We start from the raw sequence: 17595 nt of genomic DNA on the forward strand, positions 1-17595 counted from the left end.
TGAGGCCACAGTCTATTTAATTTATGTCAGTTTTACATAGAAGAGTCCCTATTCAACTTCCTTCCTCTTTCAAGTTGAAGTAGGCTATTCAGCGTATATACAGTATTATGACCACAGTGTTAAACCCTTTTTATTACAAGTGGCAATGGTGGTACCACCATGCCTCCTTGGTCATAGGCTACCATAAACTATTGGGACTTCTAAACTCCGTGCCACCAGGGGCGGCAGTCTTAGCTGCTCTCCAACAAGGTCATGGCAAAACTACATCAGTCGCTGTAAGTGCGTCAACAGTGTCCGACGGCTTTGTTCCGTAAACGGCAGCATCACACGCTTGATCACACCCTCACGGGGAAATAAACCATTGTGTCAAAATACTACACTGTCATCTGTAAACAAATAACTTATGCAGACATGGAGAAATCGAGTCATTTAAAATCGTTTTTGGAGTCGTCGCTTAATGAAATATTCAAGGCAACCGTGAGCGACATTCTCGAGTCTGTTGAGCAGACCTTGTCCGAGTATCAAGGTAAAATCCTTAGGATAGAAACTGAAAATGAAAACCTCAGGCGCAGACTGTACGAACGTGACACCAGAATAAAGTCGGAGAACAAAGGTATGTACTAAATACGACTACATCTTGCTTGGCGCAAGTGACCCTTATGTCAAGATTGGCGTATGCATGTTTGTTGTTCCTTGTCTGCAGAACTGTCTTGTTTATATTAACCTGTCAGTTTAATCATGGGCAATCGTTAATTGAACGGCTCTGAAAAGGAGGCATTAGGCGTATTCACTTGAAAGATGGTGATATTTATCTAAGACGCCGGTAGACTTATTGTAGGGGTCAAGTTCCAAAGATATTTAGCTAGACAGGGCGGTCTTACGGCTTCACATAGACCCGCCCACAACAGAGTTTGCAGATTTGCTGTCAACCTGAGCAAACTGAAATGATCTATTTAGCTGCTTGTGGGTTCCTGCTGCAGAAACATGTACATTTCTAAACACAAGACAAGACTAATGACCAATCACATTTTGCTCGGTATGCGCAGGAGTGTTGGAAATTAAGGATGTAAGTTTCAGGAAGTTACAAAATTACACTGTGGTGTTTTAGCCTTGAAGTAGGCTATACCCAAGCCATTGAGTTTAACAACTTCATACATTGAAGTGGGGAAAACACAACAATTATTTGCATATCCGTTAATTTACCTGTGTTTATTTATTACCAAATCTATTACCAAAATACAGTACACAGTACACAGTAGCAAATATTTTCTTTATGTTTTTCAGCCAAGGAGAGCAATCATGTGGTCAATTCCTGTGTGGACACTTCAGTAGAAAAATATCCAGGGGAGCCAGCGTGTGTCAACATGCCTTGTGTCTCCACACCAAACCATTCAAGGCCCCCCACACAGAACAGGAGAAAGCTAAACTCCCGGCAGCCCCGCAGAGAGCAGCCCAGCCAGGATGAAGGCTGTGCTCAGATGGGGACAAACACACCACCGTCGGAACGACTGCCGTCTCCCGACATGGAGAAAGGCCACTCCAGCACGCTTTTCACTTTCACTGTCAAATCCGACCCCGACCTGCAGGATGGCTGTGCCATTGACCTCTCGAAGGCCCAGTCTCCTCTCAACCTAGTGGCAGCTAAGCAGGTCAAAATGGAGGACGCAGAGCTGGAGTACGGCAGTGGCGAGCTCTACGGCTCAGATTCCAGAGACAGCGACAATGATGTGCGGGTCACCATCGTTTCTGACAGTCACTTGGGGGCCAGTGACAATGAGGGCAGCCACTTCGGGGACTCAGAGACAGATGAGCTGGAGAAGAGATTGAGAGTGGACCACGGGGAGAAGGACACACTACCGGGAGCAGTTTCGGACATTGAGGCGGTGTTTTCATCCAGGGGAGGGGTGTCTCTTGATGGACGAGAGTCTGGTGTGGCGGAGTCTGACAGAAACCTGTCGGACAGCCGGCTACTGGACGAAGACGTTTCTGCGGGGGATGACCTGACGCAGCCTGCTGACAAACAGTGCGCTTCAGAAACGAAAACGCCCGGCAGTTTTTACCACTGTCCTGAGTGCAACAAGGTGTTCAGCCGCGTCGGCTCGCTGAACATCCACCTGCGCATCCACAGCGGCGAGAAGGCGCACACCTGCGGGCAGTGCGGCAAGCGCTTCGGCCGCGCCGACCTGCTCAAGTCGCACAAGCGAACTCACACGGGCGAGCGGCCCTTCGGCTGCAACCTGTGCGGCAAGAGCTACGCCCACCAGGGCCAGCTGCGCATCCACAAGCGCGTGCACACAGGCGAGCGCCCTTACTGCTGCCCGCACTGCGCCAAGCGCTTCAGCGAGCACAACCAGCTCAAGGTGCACCTGCGCACGCACACCGGCGAGCGGCCGTACAGCTGCGGCTTCTGCAGCAAGACGTTCAGCAACGCCGGCAACCTGCGCATCCACGAGCGCATCCACACCGGCGAGAAGCCGTACGGCTGCGGCCAGTGCGGCAAGCGCTTCAACGGCATGGGCGACCTCAAGACGCACTACCGCATCCACACCGGCGAGCGGCCCTACAGCTGCGACCTGTGCAGCAAGACCTTCAGCCAGGCCGGCCACCTGACCATCCACAAGCGCATGCACACCGGCGAGAAGCCGTACGGCTGCCCCGAGTGCGGCAAGCGCTTCAGCGTGGCGAGCAGCCTCAAGCTGCACCAGCGGACGCACACCGGCGAGAAGCTGTACGGCTGCACGTACTGCGGCAAGAGCTTCAGCCGCGCGGGCCACCTGAAGCGGCACGAGCAGGTGCACACCAAGGAGAAGGTGTACACGTGTCAGCAGTGCGGGCGCAACTACAGCGACATGTCCACGCTCAAGAAGCACCAGAAGATTCACCAGAGGAGCCTGGCCGGCGAGAGAGGCCCGGCGGCCTCGGAGGAAACTCAGACACAGACTCGGACCGAGAGCCAAGATAGCCTTAGCACATCAGATGTGCCACATGTTGAAACTATTAAGGTAGAATGTGAATGAGGAGACCTTACAATGTAACATAATCATTGTTTTTGTATGTATGTATGTTTGTTTGTTTGTTTGTTTGTTTGTTTTGAGAACTTGCACACAGTTTTTTTTTTTTTCTTCAGTAAAAAACCTTTGTGTTACTGCAATGATGACACATACTTTACTGAGGTTTAAGCACTTCGTCCAAAAATGGGTAATCACTGTTTTGTGAGCCCCTGTCAGTCTAACCTACAGATTGTTACTGTATAGTGTTTCAGTTTATTGTAACTTTCATAGGTTTTCAGTGGAAGTACATGGCGTAGATTCTACTGTTGAGTCCAAATTTGTGTAGAAGACTTGATGTCTCTTGTTACTGTTAAAAAAGAAAATCACTGATTTTTTTCCCTTATTTTTCAAAGAAATTACAGCTCTGTAGAGATTGCTTAAAAATAACACATTGCATTTGAAGGATGTAACTAGTGCAATACTCTAATCCCAATCATAGAACTACAGTTTAATATGTCCCACTTTTGTTCTTGCTTCAGTAATATGGATAACTGCTGTTAGTTGCTAGTCTAAGACATTTCAGATATATTTCTATCAATGTGATATTATAATAGCACCCACTTTAAGCTCAGTCAAATTACCTGTACTGTAGATTGCTTCAAGAGTGATGTACCAGTTATATTTTATTGTATCATCAACTATAACATATACTCTTCAAGGTCTTTGGATGGGGGACTTAATAATAAGGTGCTTATAGAGAAAAAAATAAAGCCTCGTGTACATCATTATATAAGATATTGATTATTTATTTAAACTATCATGGAAAGAATCTATATCATTACGTCAATATAATCATTCAGAGGTGTTGTAGCAGAATGTCCAACTGTGTTGTTGTGTCTGTATAATGAATGATAAAGGATGAGCCATTGTGCCATTTATACGTAAACAAAGTGAAAAATAAAATACAGCCATTAAACCACCCTTAAATGTGTTGTCAACAGAATTATGTCAAACAAAAATGTTGAACATATCCAAAATGTGCGAGTACTTGTGTATTTGTGGTGATTCTATTACAAGTTTTGGTAAGAAAAAGGTCAAGCTGTTCCAGGAGCATTAAATAATATAAAATGGAAGTAATATTTGTGTCCTGCAAAATTAGCTCTCAGCAAACAATCCTCTCTTTGCAGCTATGATAAAACAAAGACATTTCTGGAATATACCTTGGGGGTGATTCGGTTCATGTTATGTTCTTGTAATTTGCATAACACTTCCATTAGTGAATCAGGTTAATGTTCTCACCATCAGCATTCACCTCTAGTTGAGTAGCCAGGACTGAGTGTGCTGAAGTAGCCGGGTCCTTTATTTTTACATCGGGGAAATACTCCGCTTCTCCTTGGAGAGGCTCAAGTTGCCACAGCTGCTGTTGTGCCGTGCCGTTCCTGTTTAGTGCTCCATCGAGATGGCTGGTGTTGTAGGACAGTCAGGCCAGGGCATTTATTTGCCTGTAGCTTTCTGTTTGATCCACTCTGATACTGACACCCTTCACAATCGTTCGGCGACACTTTTTTTGTTTGGTTTAAGTATAAGTATGCCATGCAAACCTGTGTTTTGATATCAATTCACATGCAATTCACAGGGGCGGTGGTGGTGTAGTGCCTAAGGAGCTGAGCTAGCTTGCAGTAGCCTGCCCTGGAGAGTCGATTCCTGGCTTCCACCGGTTGTGCCCTTGAGAAAGGCACTTAACCCTGAGTTACTCTGGGGAGAATGGCCCTTGTAATATAATTACATATGGAGGAAGTCGCTTTGGATAAAGCGTCTGCTAAATGAATGAATGTAAATGTATGCAAGACAAATATGTGGATGTTGCTGCCATGGCAACAGCCTGTTTGGGTTCTTCGGTATACTTCTGCAGGGAGAGAAGCAATGACTTTCTGTTTTATGTATGAAATTGCTGTACATTAAGATAGTATAGTAACATGGAGGGATCAGGTTGATCTGATGATCACAATGTCAGATAATTTCAAATGTATCGATTCAGGATTTTGGGTGATTGCAGTTACACGCTTTCGTTTTTGGAGGACTACCATACAACTGCACTTTATTTAATCTGTGTTGTAGACTCTGTTTTTGTGTAGCCTAATTACTAAATACTGTAGTGCATCACCACATACACCTTTATTCAGAAAGCTATCAGAATAAGCTGGGGGAGATACAGTACCACTTATCAAGCTCTTGTAGAAATGATGTATAACCCTGCAGTCCATGAGTGGATAAATCGGTGCCTCAACCATATAAACGATATATTTTCTGAAAGCTTACCTTAGGATGTGATCTACCATGAAATGAGACAGCCCATGCATTATACATTGTGTATTGGTAAATAGAGTATGGCTGATACCTTTTTGGCCTGTGCAATTTAGGGAAACTGATTCAACCATCTCAACCATATGTTTTCTGAAAGCATATACCCCAGGATGTGATCTAACATAGGTTTGGACATTTCTGTCACCACTTTATTTTGCTGCCTGTTCATAATACATAATTCAGATTTGGGTCAGCCGAGGCCTACTGGTTAGGGCTTCGAGCTGGTAGCCGAAGGGTTGCCGGTTCGATCCCCGACCAGTAGGAAAAATGTGGGCGGGGGGAGTGGTTGAGCGCTGCTCTACCGCGCCCACATTCACGGCTGAAGTGCCCTTGAGCGAGGCTCCTAACCCCTCACTGCTCCCCAAGCGCCGCTGTTGAGCAGGCAGCTCACTGCTCCGGGTTGGAGTGTGCTTCGCCTCACTGTGTACTGTGTGTTTTTCACTAATTCATGGATTGGGATAAATGCAGAGACCAAATTTCCCTCACAGGATCAAAAGAATACTTATACTTATAATATGGGTATGAGTGAATTAAGTATATGGCAGATATATTTTCTTAAACCATATAACCTCAAGATGAGATCTTACAGTACATGGGTTTTGACATGTCCCACCCTCCTCTTTGCTTTGCTGCCCATCCATAACACAGTGGGTTTTAGGTCAAGCGTATGGCTCATATACTGTATTTTGGGCTGCACCATGAAGGGAAAACTAATTAAACCACCTAAACCATATATTGTCTGAGACCATATAGCCTCAAGATGAGATCTAACATGGGTTTTGACATTTTCCACCCCTCACGACTTTGCTGCCCATGTATATTGAGTATACTGTAGGTAAATCGGGTGTATGGCTACCTCTATATTGAGTGCTCTACTAAGCTTCAACTTAGTAAGTTAGTAACTTAGTAAACTCAGATGTCCATGATGCATTTTTGTGTTGGACAGTTATAGCTATTAGAAAATAATAATACAATTTGGTGCCCTCAGTTTGCACCAATCATCCAAAAATGAGTTTTTATCTCTGTTATGGAAATACGTATTTTGCCATGGAACAGAACATAATGCTGGACTTGTCATATTGTCAGATACCCAACTGCAATCAGCGGTCTCCCTAAGGCACATTATTCTCATAAAAACCATATGCATATACACTGCAGACCAACGCTGTAACATAACAGTGTTTGCACTGACTGTAAAAGCTAAATAATATGCTTTTAACACTGTGTTGACAGGAAATATGCATTTTGTACAGGAAATTGAAAGCACTAGCTCATACAGATATACAGTATGCCATACATTAAATAGTGATACAAAAATGCTGTGTCATCGTCAATGGTATCTAAGGTATTTTTTGTGAGTTAGGCCTATAACATCAGTTATTTCACCAACTGTTTTCTTTCTTGCATTTCTTTGATGATAGTCAATCTGCATCTTTAATATGACAGAGGAATAGCAGAGTTGTTTAAATATTTACTTTGCTTTAATTGTGCATATATTATGTTTTGTTTTACATTACTGACATCTTAATCTTAATTCATGTTTCACATTACCTTTTCACATTCAAATAGTACATATACAATGTGCGATACAAAAATCTAAAGTTTAAAGCATACACAGCTGAATAACAAAACAACCAAACATGAGTTTAATGGAGGACATTAAGGTACCTTAGTCTCAGAGTTGACCATGTCATTTTAGTCAACAAGACTAATTTCCTCAACAAGAGGCAAAACTAAACCACATTAACTGTACTAATCGCAGCTCAAGTCTATTTCAAAGATACAATGACTTTTTATTTTTCTCTGTCATTATATGTGAATTCTGTGGACCTGAATGCAACTCTAAGTGCTCACCTGCATTTCACCTGTCACAGCGCAGCAACAGCTGCAACAGCTGTAGCGGCTGCAGCAGTCGTCTTTAGTTCTACAGCTCGGGATAATCAGCTTCTCCTTGGAGAGGTAGAGCACCGGCTGGATGCTGCTGCTGATGTCCATGAAGCCGAAGGCGATATAGTGGATGTAGCATTTGAACACGTCGTCGGTGAAGTACTCCTGGAACGGGAAGAGGGCGACGGGCGGGAAGTAGTTGAAGACGATGATGGCCAGGATGATGAGCACCATCTTGAAGGCCCTCTTCTTGACCGGGTGCATCTCGTCGCGGCCAGGACCGGACTGTCTGAGAGCCCAGAGGATGGACATGTTGCAGAAGACCATGAAGGCGAAGGCGGCCAGGATCATGACGGTGAAGGCCTTCTCGAAGTTGGGGATGTTTCCCACACACTTGGCGGCGGCGTACACCAGCGTGATGAGCCAGACGACGGCCACGCACACTGAACGGTGCTTGCGGTCCTTGAGCTCGGTGAAGAGGATGGGGTGGCGCACGGCCATGTAGCGGTCCATGCAGATGCAGGAGAGGAAGAGGGGCGAGGAGTCCTTGACGCCGTAGAAGAAGCGCAGGACGTACCAGGTGCTGTCCACCGTCAGGTACATGAGGTTGGCGAACTCCAGGGGCGGGATGAGGCAAAAGAATGTGTCCAGGACGGCCAGGTGTAGGATAAAGATGTCCGACGTGGAGGAGTCCCCTTTGGTCCTGTGGATGAGCCAGAGGACCATGACGTTGGCCGGGATGCCCAGGAACAGGTTGATGAACTGCAGGCAGAAATAGAACAGCAGAACTTCGGGCATTGCCGTGCACCTCTCGAACACTGTGAGCTCCACCACAGAGGCATTGCCTGGTCGGTGGATGAGAAGCAGGGTGGAGTTGATAAAGAGGGCCCTCATGGCTTCTCTATGTGCAGACACGCCTTTGTAGTTTTCCGTCTAGTGAATTCAATCTGAAATGAGGATAAATTATTGCAAAAATTAAACAAAATAAAAAACATTTAAGAACATCCTATGGGATAAATACAGTTACAACTATAACAGATAATGTTTGTTTTTCTGAGCATCCTACCTGGTAGCATGCCTGAAGTGAGTGTAGACAGAACTCAAGCACATCTTTGTGTGACAGTGACCGAGCTCTTAAATGTATCGGGTATCACAGCACAAAGATTAACTGCAGAGCTAGGCAAACATGGATGTCTGGCTCCAAACTAATGTAAATTAACAACATATGCTGCCTTTGTTACCTGGGAGATAGGTCAACACAGCTTTGACTAGAAACCATACAGTATATTGAGTGTATGAGTGTGTCATATTTATTATCCACAAATGTCACAGCTGTATAGGAAGGTTAATATATTTCGGAGTAAGGTTAAGTAAAGAGGAAAAGCATCTAATATTAACACACTAAAGCAAACACGGTTCACTTGCTGGGAAGGTTCGTAAAAAAGCACCAAGACCAATATTATTGCTGTAGAAATCTTTTCTTCCTGGACTTTTCCAGAAAAGACTACACTGTTTCCTGTTTCTGCTATTTACACTAGCATGTTAAATGAACCGTTTTAGTGTGGTAATTAAAATGCCTCTCTTAATGTTTGCGGAGCTGTCCAGACCGAGACCCATGGTGACTGTAATGAGATGAAGACATGGATGGATTCTTTCATTTCACATTTCAGTGCTAATGCCTGCCTCGTGTCCGTCTGACATGTCTTCATTAGAAAGAAAATAACACCTCATTTTCAGTTGAGTTTCACAGCATAAAAGGACTTTGATTTTAGATGTCATACTTAAGACACTGACTTTTACCACTTCTGACAATCATCAAAAAATATAATTTCAACCTCCTGTTTTCCTTCATACTGTATCTCAATATCACATAATTGCCCTAACTGTTTGATTACTCCCTTTTCAGGAACTGCATTGATTTCTTTTTGGTTAAAATTTAATCCATGATTAAATACAGCTTGATTAAATAGAAAAAAAAAAGAAAAAAAAAACCTGATGATGTCATAAAATCAAACAAACCTGGCTCCCTTGACGTGGTCCCGTGTTTTTCTGTGCGCCTTAAAATCCCAACTTTTTCTCACTTCTCACACTTCTCTCTGTTGCTCTCCGGCCTCTTTGGCTATAGTCTGTGTTTCGGCATAGACTGATTCCCCCCAACCTCAACCACTTGTTCATAGGACAACCTTACATGATGACCCAACACCACTGGGATAATGACTCTACCCAATCACACCCTACTGGTGTTTTCCAATGGACACAATGTCACCTCTGACGCTATGCCTCACACTTGGAAAATAGGTAAATTAAATATCTAATTATCACAATTACCACAAACTGTATGTTGACATACATGGAAAAAATAGACCTAAAAGATATTCTGGTGCTCATAGTTCAAGTGTAGATTGTTGTTGGCAAGCGTTTAGCAGTTAAGGACTCATCATTCACACCGATTGGCAATGATGCAACGCACCATTACTGCCTGACAGGAATTTGGTGGTAAACAACTGATGCAACAGTCCAATGGTTCATTTCTGAAATCCAGTGTAACAGTTTGTAATTTGTTACATAAGTGCGCCACTCTTGCTCATCTGTGTGTCGCGCCAGTAGACACAGAGAGGGGTGCAGGGGTGTGGTCCGCCCTCTGTTTGTCCGTTCTCTCCGTCAGCCATTTTCAACACCCTTTCTCCAGCCAATTTGGTTTAGCATCTTTTGCCCCCTTAAAGCAGTCTCTATCAGCTCTGGAGTACCCACACCTGGGCCTGTTGTGGACATGCTGACCGGCACTTTCACCTCAAAATCCAAAGGCCCCCAACAAGCCAACCCTCTGCAAGGTAAGATCAGAAATGCACTTACTACTTCATAGTTTTGAGACTGAAGAATCCACATTTTAGATACAGTTTGAATCCAGACACATCCTTATTCATTGTAATAGAAAGAAATGTCACAAATATGTATTGTGACAACTAATGCAAAATAATGCAACATTCTTGTCCATTTGCATTATTTTAATGACACAAATGTGACCCGTGTTCTTGGAAGATACTGAAACTATGTTATATTTAAATCTATTCGGAATGGTTGCAAACTGTTTTAAAAATGTTCAGTAACTTTACCTTGCATGGATGGGTCCTTTACACCTAATAATTATTTAAAAAGAGAGTATTACTATACTAGATAATAAACATAAAAGTATGGTGTTTTTTGTGAACTGTTGTGTCTGATAAATGTGGTTTTACAAGATTTTCAGCATTTTGTAAACACCTGTAAACTCTAACTGAAATTGACTGGAAATGACTTGCGTTCCCTGGGGGATACCAGTATACAGGGACCTCTGCTGTTCCTTCGATCAAAGAGTCGTTTTCAGATTCTGTGTTGCATTGCTCCCATAAAATATTGTAGTACAGTAGCCTACAGTTGATGTGGCCATTTTCTGTAATATCCATTCAGTTATGCAGTGATTAATGTAACACATTTACGATTAGTTCAGAGTGAAATACAGATGTTTTGTCTTGGTCTAAGTCTAAGTAGCAGTAGGCTTATTCATGGGTTTCATCAGGTCCCTTTCCACAGGTGTATTAATCAAGCACCATGCACTCTGCAATGATCAAGGTGCTTGATATGTGGAAAGGGACCTGATGAAACCCATAGCAGTATAGATTGCTGCAGTATTATTAAATTGTTTGTTTTGTAGCCAACTCTTGGCAAATATAGGGGCTATTTATAGGGCGCAAGCTGGACATATTGGTCATCATTTCAAAATCACAATTATTGCAATTCAATTTGATTTGATCGATATCTCACCAATATTGTCTTATGTTGGCAAAAGAAACAATTTGGTTCTAACAATGGGATTTTAAGATATATTTTGTTTTCCTTGTATTGGGCATTTTGTTTACCTACACAGAAGTGCAATGGAGTAGAAATGTCAACATGCTCTTTGTAACACCTGTTACAATCTTCTGTCTTTTTTTCTTTTAGTGTTTACTAAATTATGGACTTCTACAAAAGACGAACTTCCATCTGTCCCCAGGGACAGAATTTCTTCAACAAGGCCCATCCTTCCAGCATAATCTGTGACAATAGCACAGGATTTTAAGGGGGTCAAAGCAACTTACAAAACAGGATTGGAAAAGACTCCAATTAGAATCCCCAGGGGGTTTCAAAGGTGGGAATGGATTGACGCAGTAGATGTCCCATGAGCTGTGAAAGGGGAGGAGAGTTTAAAAAAAATAAAATTAAATGAGAGCGATATGGGTTTTTTTGTTTTTTTTTTGGGGGGGGGGGGGGGGGGGGCGCACTTTGGAAGACCTTTCTTCTACCTGTCTGTTCAGGGGGTACACTAAAAAAAGAAGATATAGTGTTTTGGTTACACAGTCCCTCTAACTAGGAAACAAATTTGGATTGGACTAAGCCACACACTATCAGCCAGTCAGCGCATTGCAGAGCATGGTAGACAGGAGAGAGAGAGAGTTGTTTTTCATTAGGTGGTGAGCTCAAATATCAATGTTTCGCCATAATTGCGGACCAAGCCTGTAATCCATTGTGTTGTAAGGTGAAGATATCAGCCTCCTGGGAAAACTCCTTTAAGTGGCTCTCTCCTCTCCACCTGCAGCTGTCTTTCCGCACGGATGGAGGAGGATCGAGTGCCTGGTGGAGTTCACTTTGACCAAAGCTATAGTCAGCCAACACTACAGCACCAGTGCTCCTGTTGAATGTACTGTAGACTACACAGTAACTTTATCTCAGTAACAGTAGTGTTACTTTGCTTCAGTGCAGTTCAATAAAACTGGCTTTAAGAAGATAGTTTGTGTAGACTACAACTGAAAGTGAGATTTAGGGCTAAATTATTTTTGTGGGTTTGACAGTCTGATAGATAACAAGTATGTGTCTTTGTGGTATTGTTACTTACTTAAATTGAAAGCCAATACTTATCAAACAGTGTAAATATCTAACGTCTCTGTTAAATGAGACACATGGAAATGAATCGCACTGTATACAATATTCAGAACAACATTATACTGTACACATTTTTTAATAAAGAAATATGTTTTGAAAAATGAATGACTTTTCGTTTATAATATTACCAGCTTATAGCTTACCATTATCACAAAACAGTGAAAATCCTTTTGATCTTTTCTGAGTTTATTTGGGATGTGTGTGTGTGCTCTATTCGACTGTTGTGGCCTTGGTATTGCAAGCACCAGGTGCAATAGGATGAATGGGACGTATAGAGCACTTTTACCTTATGAAGTTTTCTGGCTGTTTCAAACACACACACACACACACACACACACACACACACACACACATACACACACATACACACACACACACACACACACACACACACACACACACACACACACACACACACACACACACACACACACACACACACACACACACACAAGCAGAAAGGGTTGGCACGGGCTGTCAACTGACTGTAAGAAATTAAATAGCTCAGTCCTGCCCTCTGGTGGATACAAAGTTAGAGTTGGTGACAAGACATGATGCTGCCACCAGGTGGGCAACAACATTATTACGACTATATTGGTGTTACAGTGCCTCCGGTGGATGACAGTTGTACTTCTTAGTTGAACTCCTCTGCAGTCTGTCACTGCAATCGCTATCGAGCACTGAAGTGTGTGTGTGTGTGTGTGTGTGTGTTCAGTTTGTGATAATCAGAGGTCCCAAATGTAAAGAATATGACTCATCAAATAATAGATGGTTGAGTGTTGTTTGCTCTGTTAAAAAAGAGAGAATGATACAACACAAAATGGTTCGCACCAGACTATGATGAATTTAGTCTGGGGCCTCCTTTTATACCAGGGTTTACGTCATGGAGGTATTATAAGAACTGGAGAAAGTGAACAAGTCCCGCCCCATTCATTTCAATGGGAATTCTAGGCTAGTGAAAATTGGCAAAAATTAAAAAAAAAATTCAGGCTTCAACATGGCGTTTCAAGGGGCTTGTTTCCGGTGCCATTTTACTTCAATTAAGTGCCAGGTTACTGATTGACGTAAGGTATAGAAGAAAGAATGAGAGCTCGTGCCCACACACTAAGCTCGTGCATAAGCTGAGAGTGGAACAGCCACCAATCAATCAGCATGAGGAGAAATGGCACCAGACATGATGTATTTCTGGAAAATGGCGACGAGGAAGTGCCTTGCTAATTGGCAAAGCTGATCAGTCAAATCCTGACCCCCTGGTTAACGTATCTATGGTCTCTAAGTTGCCCTTTGACATGTTCACATGGCTAAAACTTTGACAATTAGCTCTGACCTTTGTCCCACCAAACATGTGTCACAGGGAATATTTCAAACTGAACATTTCTGCTGATACAATAACAAATACAGAACTTGCGGTCAACATTTTGGGCCTATAGGGAAACTTTAATTTCCCCTGCTAAACATCAACACATTGCTGATACACAATAGTATACAAAATTGCTGGTACATAGGAATACAACACATTGTTCAAAGGATCTAACAAAAATAAGAGTACATGGTTACAAAGAATATGATTTTACAGAATATGTATCCTCAATTACAGTATGGATTCATTATTCAATACAGTTTTCACACATGTTTTTCAGATCATCAATATATATGAGAATACATTTCCCAACACTTCCAAACTGGACTTTTGTAATACTATGTTCAGGCATTAGTCAGGTGTCACATAATATATTGCAAATAAAACAGCTACACTTTAAACAAGGACCAACCAGTTCCAACCACATCACACCTTTCATTCACTCCCTTAATGTGAGGGAATGCACAAATACAAGGGAACACAAAAACAGCAACAAAAATCAGGGGCTTCACAAAGAACATCCATGTGGAGTGAACCTGTGTGAGTGTGCACGCATGCACGTTTGTGTGTGTGTGTGTGTGTGTGTGTGTGTGTGTGTGTGTGTGTGTGTGTGTGTGTGTGTGTGTGAGAGAGAGAGACAGATAGTGATAGTGTGTGTGAATGTAGGCTATGTGTGCAATTACAGTACATCTACAGTAGTGTCTCTTGGAAAGGTCCTTGTTACAAGAAATGGAAACCGAAAGAAGGAGTGTAAGGGGAAACCTGATAAGAGTTGTTAAAAGGCTGTTAACAACTTTTCTGAGAAGGCCTTCCACAATGTTTAGGAGTGTGTTTATGGGAATATTTGACCATTATCTCTGAAGCACATTTGTGAGGTCACATACTGATGTTGGACAAGAAGACTGGCTCTCAGTCTCCGCTCTAATTCATCCCAAAGGTAATCCTGAAGTCAGGACTCTGTGCAGGCCAGTCAAGTTTCAACTTCTGGAAGATCGTCAAAATTCATGATTCCCTATACAAAGGTTCTCTGATTGGAAATGTGAAACACGAGTAATCCTGTCTAAAATGATTAGGTTTTTTTATTATTATTTTTGACCAGTTCAAGGAATGTGCTGCAATTATCTTCTAATTTACATGTTTTTTTTCACAGCTGATTCCTTGAATCTGTTGATGGATGTTTCAGTGTGTCCAATGTTCACATAGCTCACCAGAAGTCACCATTTAAGGATTATTGTTCAACATTTCCTAACAGGGGAGCATGCCCCCAGACCCCTCTAGCTTAGATGGGTTGTCCTTAGTCTTTAACTAACAGCACCACTACTGAAAAACAAAAGTACCAGATTTGTTCCAACCAATCACTCAACTCAGCCAGGTCCACCAGCTAATTAGTGATATTACCTGTGAAGTGCATAAGAAAAGCCTATCAGAGCTGTCCCTGTGACCATCTTTGATGATTGCAGTGCAGTGAATAGTTGCAGTGAATGGTATCAATAATGCCAGGATGACACTTTGCTGCTTTGCAAAATTAAATAGTAATGATCTGTCTGTTTAAAAATATCTCTGAAAAAAACACCCATGCACCCACAGTCCAAGACATGACACACAATGAGTTGATTCATGAATACAGTTTATTTGAGGAGTAAGGTCTGATATCGCATACTTTGACAAATAAGTGTCAAATCACAAGAGAGGAGATTTGGAATAACCCTCACTGCTGTCTTTGGTTTTCTATTGAACATGTCCTCCTTTTACTGCATAAATCAGCCAAGTACTGGCTGATTACTGTTTTAATCAATTATACGTGAAGATAAGCAAGTTCTCTATTTGTTTGGTGCTTTAATATTTTCTGTGACTTTAGCTCCAACCACTTTTCCAGCAACAGCTTCCACTGGACCTGCACTCACCAACCCAGTAAGTGCACCAACAGTGCTTCCCGTGCTTTCCGGTGCTTTCCTGGCTCCCACGTCTCCAGAGGCAATTTGGATGAAATCCAACAGTGCAGGGTTAAAGACCAGCAATAAATATGGACAATGAAATGTAAGCATAGTAACATAACAATTGTACTATAAATACTGTATGGATAAGATAAGAGAAAAGTAAACATAGTAATATAATAATTATAGCAGCAGTGAAAGGATATGTTTGAAGTACAAAGGTATCAGCCATTGGTCAAGTATGAAGTTAGACCACAGTCCAGTCAGGGGGATGGACAGAGGAGTTGTGCACGTGGGCTAATGAAGCCATAAACGATGTGAACAGTAACATTGTTAAGGTAGGTCATGGAAGTGTAGACGAGGGTGGAGATGTAGATAGACTATGCAAAGAAGTATCTCTCTATATAATCACGCAACATACCTTGTCTATGGACATCGTTATGTGCTAGATAAACAAATAGCGTGTGACAGAGGAAAAGTGGTTCCGTATTGCTTTAAGCAATTACAGTAGAATCCTGAGCCAGGTGGCCAGCCACCTGCACCAACTGTCAGTTGCTCAGGCTTTAAGCATACAATCTGGGTATAACGGCTGTATACTACTCGTACTCTGGTACAGACCTGCCTGCAGGTGTGCGGTCGAGCACACTGAGCATACCATCAGGCTACTCTTACTCAACAACGAGACAAAATGTCCCTTGTGAGTGTGTATTCACACCAAACTGGCCTAACTTCCCAACTCTGCACAGTATCCCATTAACTGCGTGACAGTAGGCTATTTACAGTTTTAGTTAGTGAACACATTATCAAAATCAATTTGCAGAACTATATGCACTCACACACATGTTGTTTGAGCACGAGGGAGAATGTGCATGCAAGTACAGAGGCGCCAAGCCATAGAAGAGTTATTTCAGATGGGCAAGATCAAGGCTGGCAATTGATATGTTTGTCAAAACGTTAGACTACAGCTTATATGTGAGTTGTTGTATTATAACTAAGACATTTCATGTGGATGTTGTTAGTACTATGAAGGCTACTTTTTAGCTGACCAGTGCACAAACCTAAAACCAAGAAACAGACAGATATTATTGACACTTTGAAAGTTTCCTCACGAGGGGTGGGTCTATATATGGGTGTGTGTAGGCAACCATAGAATTAATTCCTGCAGGGGTCCCTGCCCTGGTGTATAGCAATGTGTGCTATTTACACTCTGTTTTTTTCCTCAAATTGCGCGCCTTCTCTGCAGACATGTAGACGAACACTTCTACTTATCTCTGCCAAAATGCTAGCCTGAGCAGCCAAACCCACATCAAGATGTAGGGTCTGGGAACTCACCGTATAGGCAGGGCTTAATCGGAGAGGTGGGATAAACATTTCTTTCAAATTCCCTCTCCACGCAATATAGGATAATGCTAAACGAATCATCTTCTATTTTCAGGTGCTGCATGATAGGCCTATCATTGTGCTGCTGCACTCAAGGAGTTCCTTGATTATTATGCTGGAATGAGAGTATAGTTCCATGTGAAAATCGCCACATTTCATTTTCTGTAATGATGATTCAAGAAATTCACCAAAGCAACTGAAAAAATAATTAAAAATTAAATTAAAGTAATTAAAATGTCTTAAGTTCTCATCTCAAAGTTAGTCTATAGATGCAAATCATTTTCAATTTCTACTTATGACACACTCAAGAAGATGTGTCAAGGTGAAAGGTGAAAAACAGGGAAGGAATTTATCAATCTAACTTGGCTAAGCATTCACTAATCTTGAACACAATGTTTTTAGTGCAGTGTGATTAGAGGAACTGATGCTGGTAGTTAAAGCTCTTCTTGTGTCAGCGTACCAGTAGCCTACAGTAGCCTATACCTCATAGAAACATCCTGTATTAAAAGAATTTGAAAGTGAAAAACTCAGGTCTATGTGGTGCAGATTGCTCTTTTTTGGCAAACAACAAGTGACTGAGAAAAATTAAAATGCCTTAATGTCTCATCTCAAAATTAGTCTATACATGCAAACCATCAGTAGAGTTGTTTTGTGGTTTTCCACTGCTATGCAGAGCTCAAGAAGGTGTGTCATGGTGAAAGGTGAAAGACAGGGAAGGAACTTA

At 42.3% G+C, this 17595-nt stretch overlaps 2 protein-coding genes and 1 long non-coding RNA gene across 5 annotated transcripts; 2 read left to right on the forward strand and 1 right to left on the reverse strand.

Moving 5' to 3' along the window:
• Positions 1 to 301: 301 nt before the first annotated feature.
• LOC134101372 (zinc finger protein 436-like) lies at positions 302 to 3977 on the forward strand. 2 transcript variants are annotated; one of them, XM_062554996.1, is made up of 2 exons: positions 302 to 613; positions 1285 to 3977. In XM_062554996.1, exons 1-2 carry the CDS (start codon positions 412 to 414, stop codon positions 3015 to 3017), a joined length of 1935 nt encoding a protein of 644 aa, XP_062410980.1. In that variant the 5' UTR covers positions 302 to 411; the 3' UTR covers positions 3018 to 3977. The 2 variants fall into 2 exon arrangements, with proteins under 2 accessions (XP_062410980.1, XP_062410981.1); XM_062554997.1 differs by lacking the exon at positions 302 to 613 and adding an exon at positions 801 to 1066.
• A 2873-nt stretch (positions 3978 to 6850) lies between these two features.
• Positions 6851 to 9318, reverse strand: hcar2 (hydroxycarboxylic acid receptor 2-). 2 transcript variants are annotated; one of them, XM_062555039.1, is made up of 2 exons: positions 9261 to 9318; positions 6851 to 8188 (listed from the first exon to the last, which is right to left on the reverse strand). In XM_062555039.1, the coding sequence occupies exon 2, from the start codon at positions 8133 to 8135 to the stop codon at positions 7197 to 7199; it is 939 nt and encodes a 312-aa protein (XP_062411023.1). In that variant the 5' UTR covers positions 8136 to 8188; positions 9261 to 9318; the 3' UTR covers positions 6851 to 7196. The 2 variants fall into 2 exon arrangements, with proteins under 2 accessions (XP_062411023.1, XP_062411024.1); XM_062555040.1 differs by lacking the exon at positions 9261 to 9318 and adding an exon at positions 8308 to 8357.
• A 171-nt stretch (positions 9319 to 9489) lies between these two features.
• On the forward strand, positions 9490 to 11964 carry LOC134101397 (uncharacterized). Its single transcript, XR_009941372.1, has 3 exons — positions 9490 to 10072; positions 11220 to 11406; positions 11854 to 11964. It is a non-coding gene; the product is annotated as an uncharacterized LOC134101397 (long non-coding RNA).
• Positions 11965 to 17595: the final 5631 nt, after the last annotated feature.

This window comes from Sardina pilchardus, chromosome 14 (assembly GCF_963854185.1).
Source record: "Sardina pilchardus chromosome 14, fSarPil1.1, whole genome shotgun sequence".
In the NCBI taxonomy this organism is placed as follows: Eukaryota; Metazoa; Chordata; class Actinopteri; order Clupeiformes; family Clupeidae; genus Sardina; species Sardina pilchardus.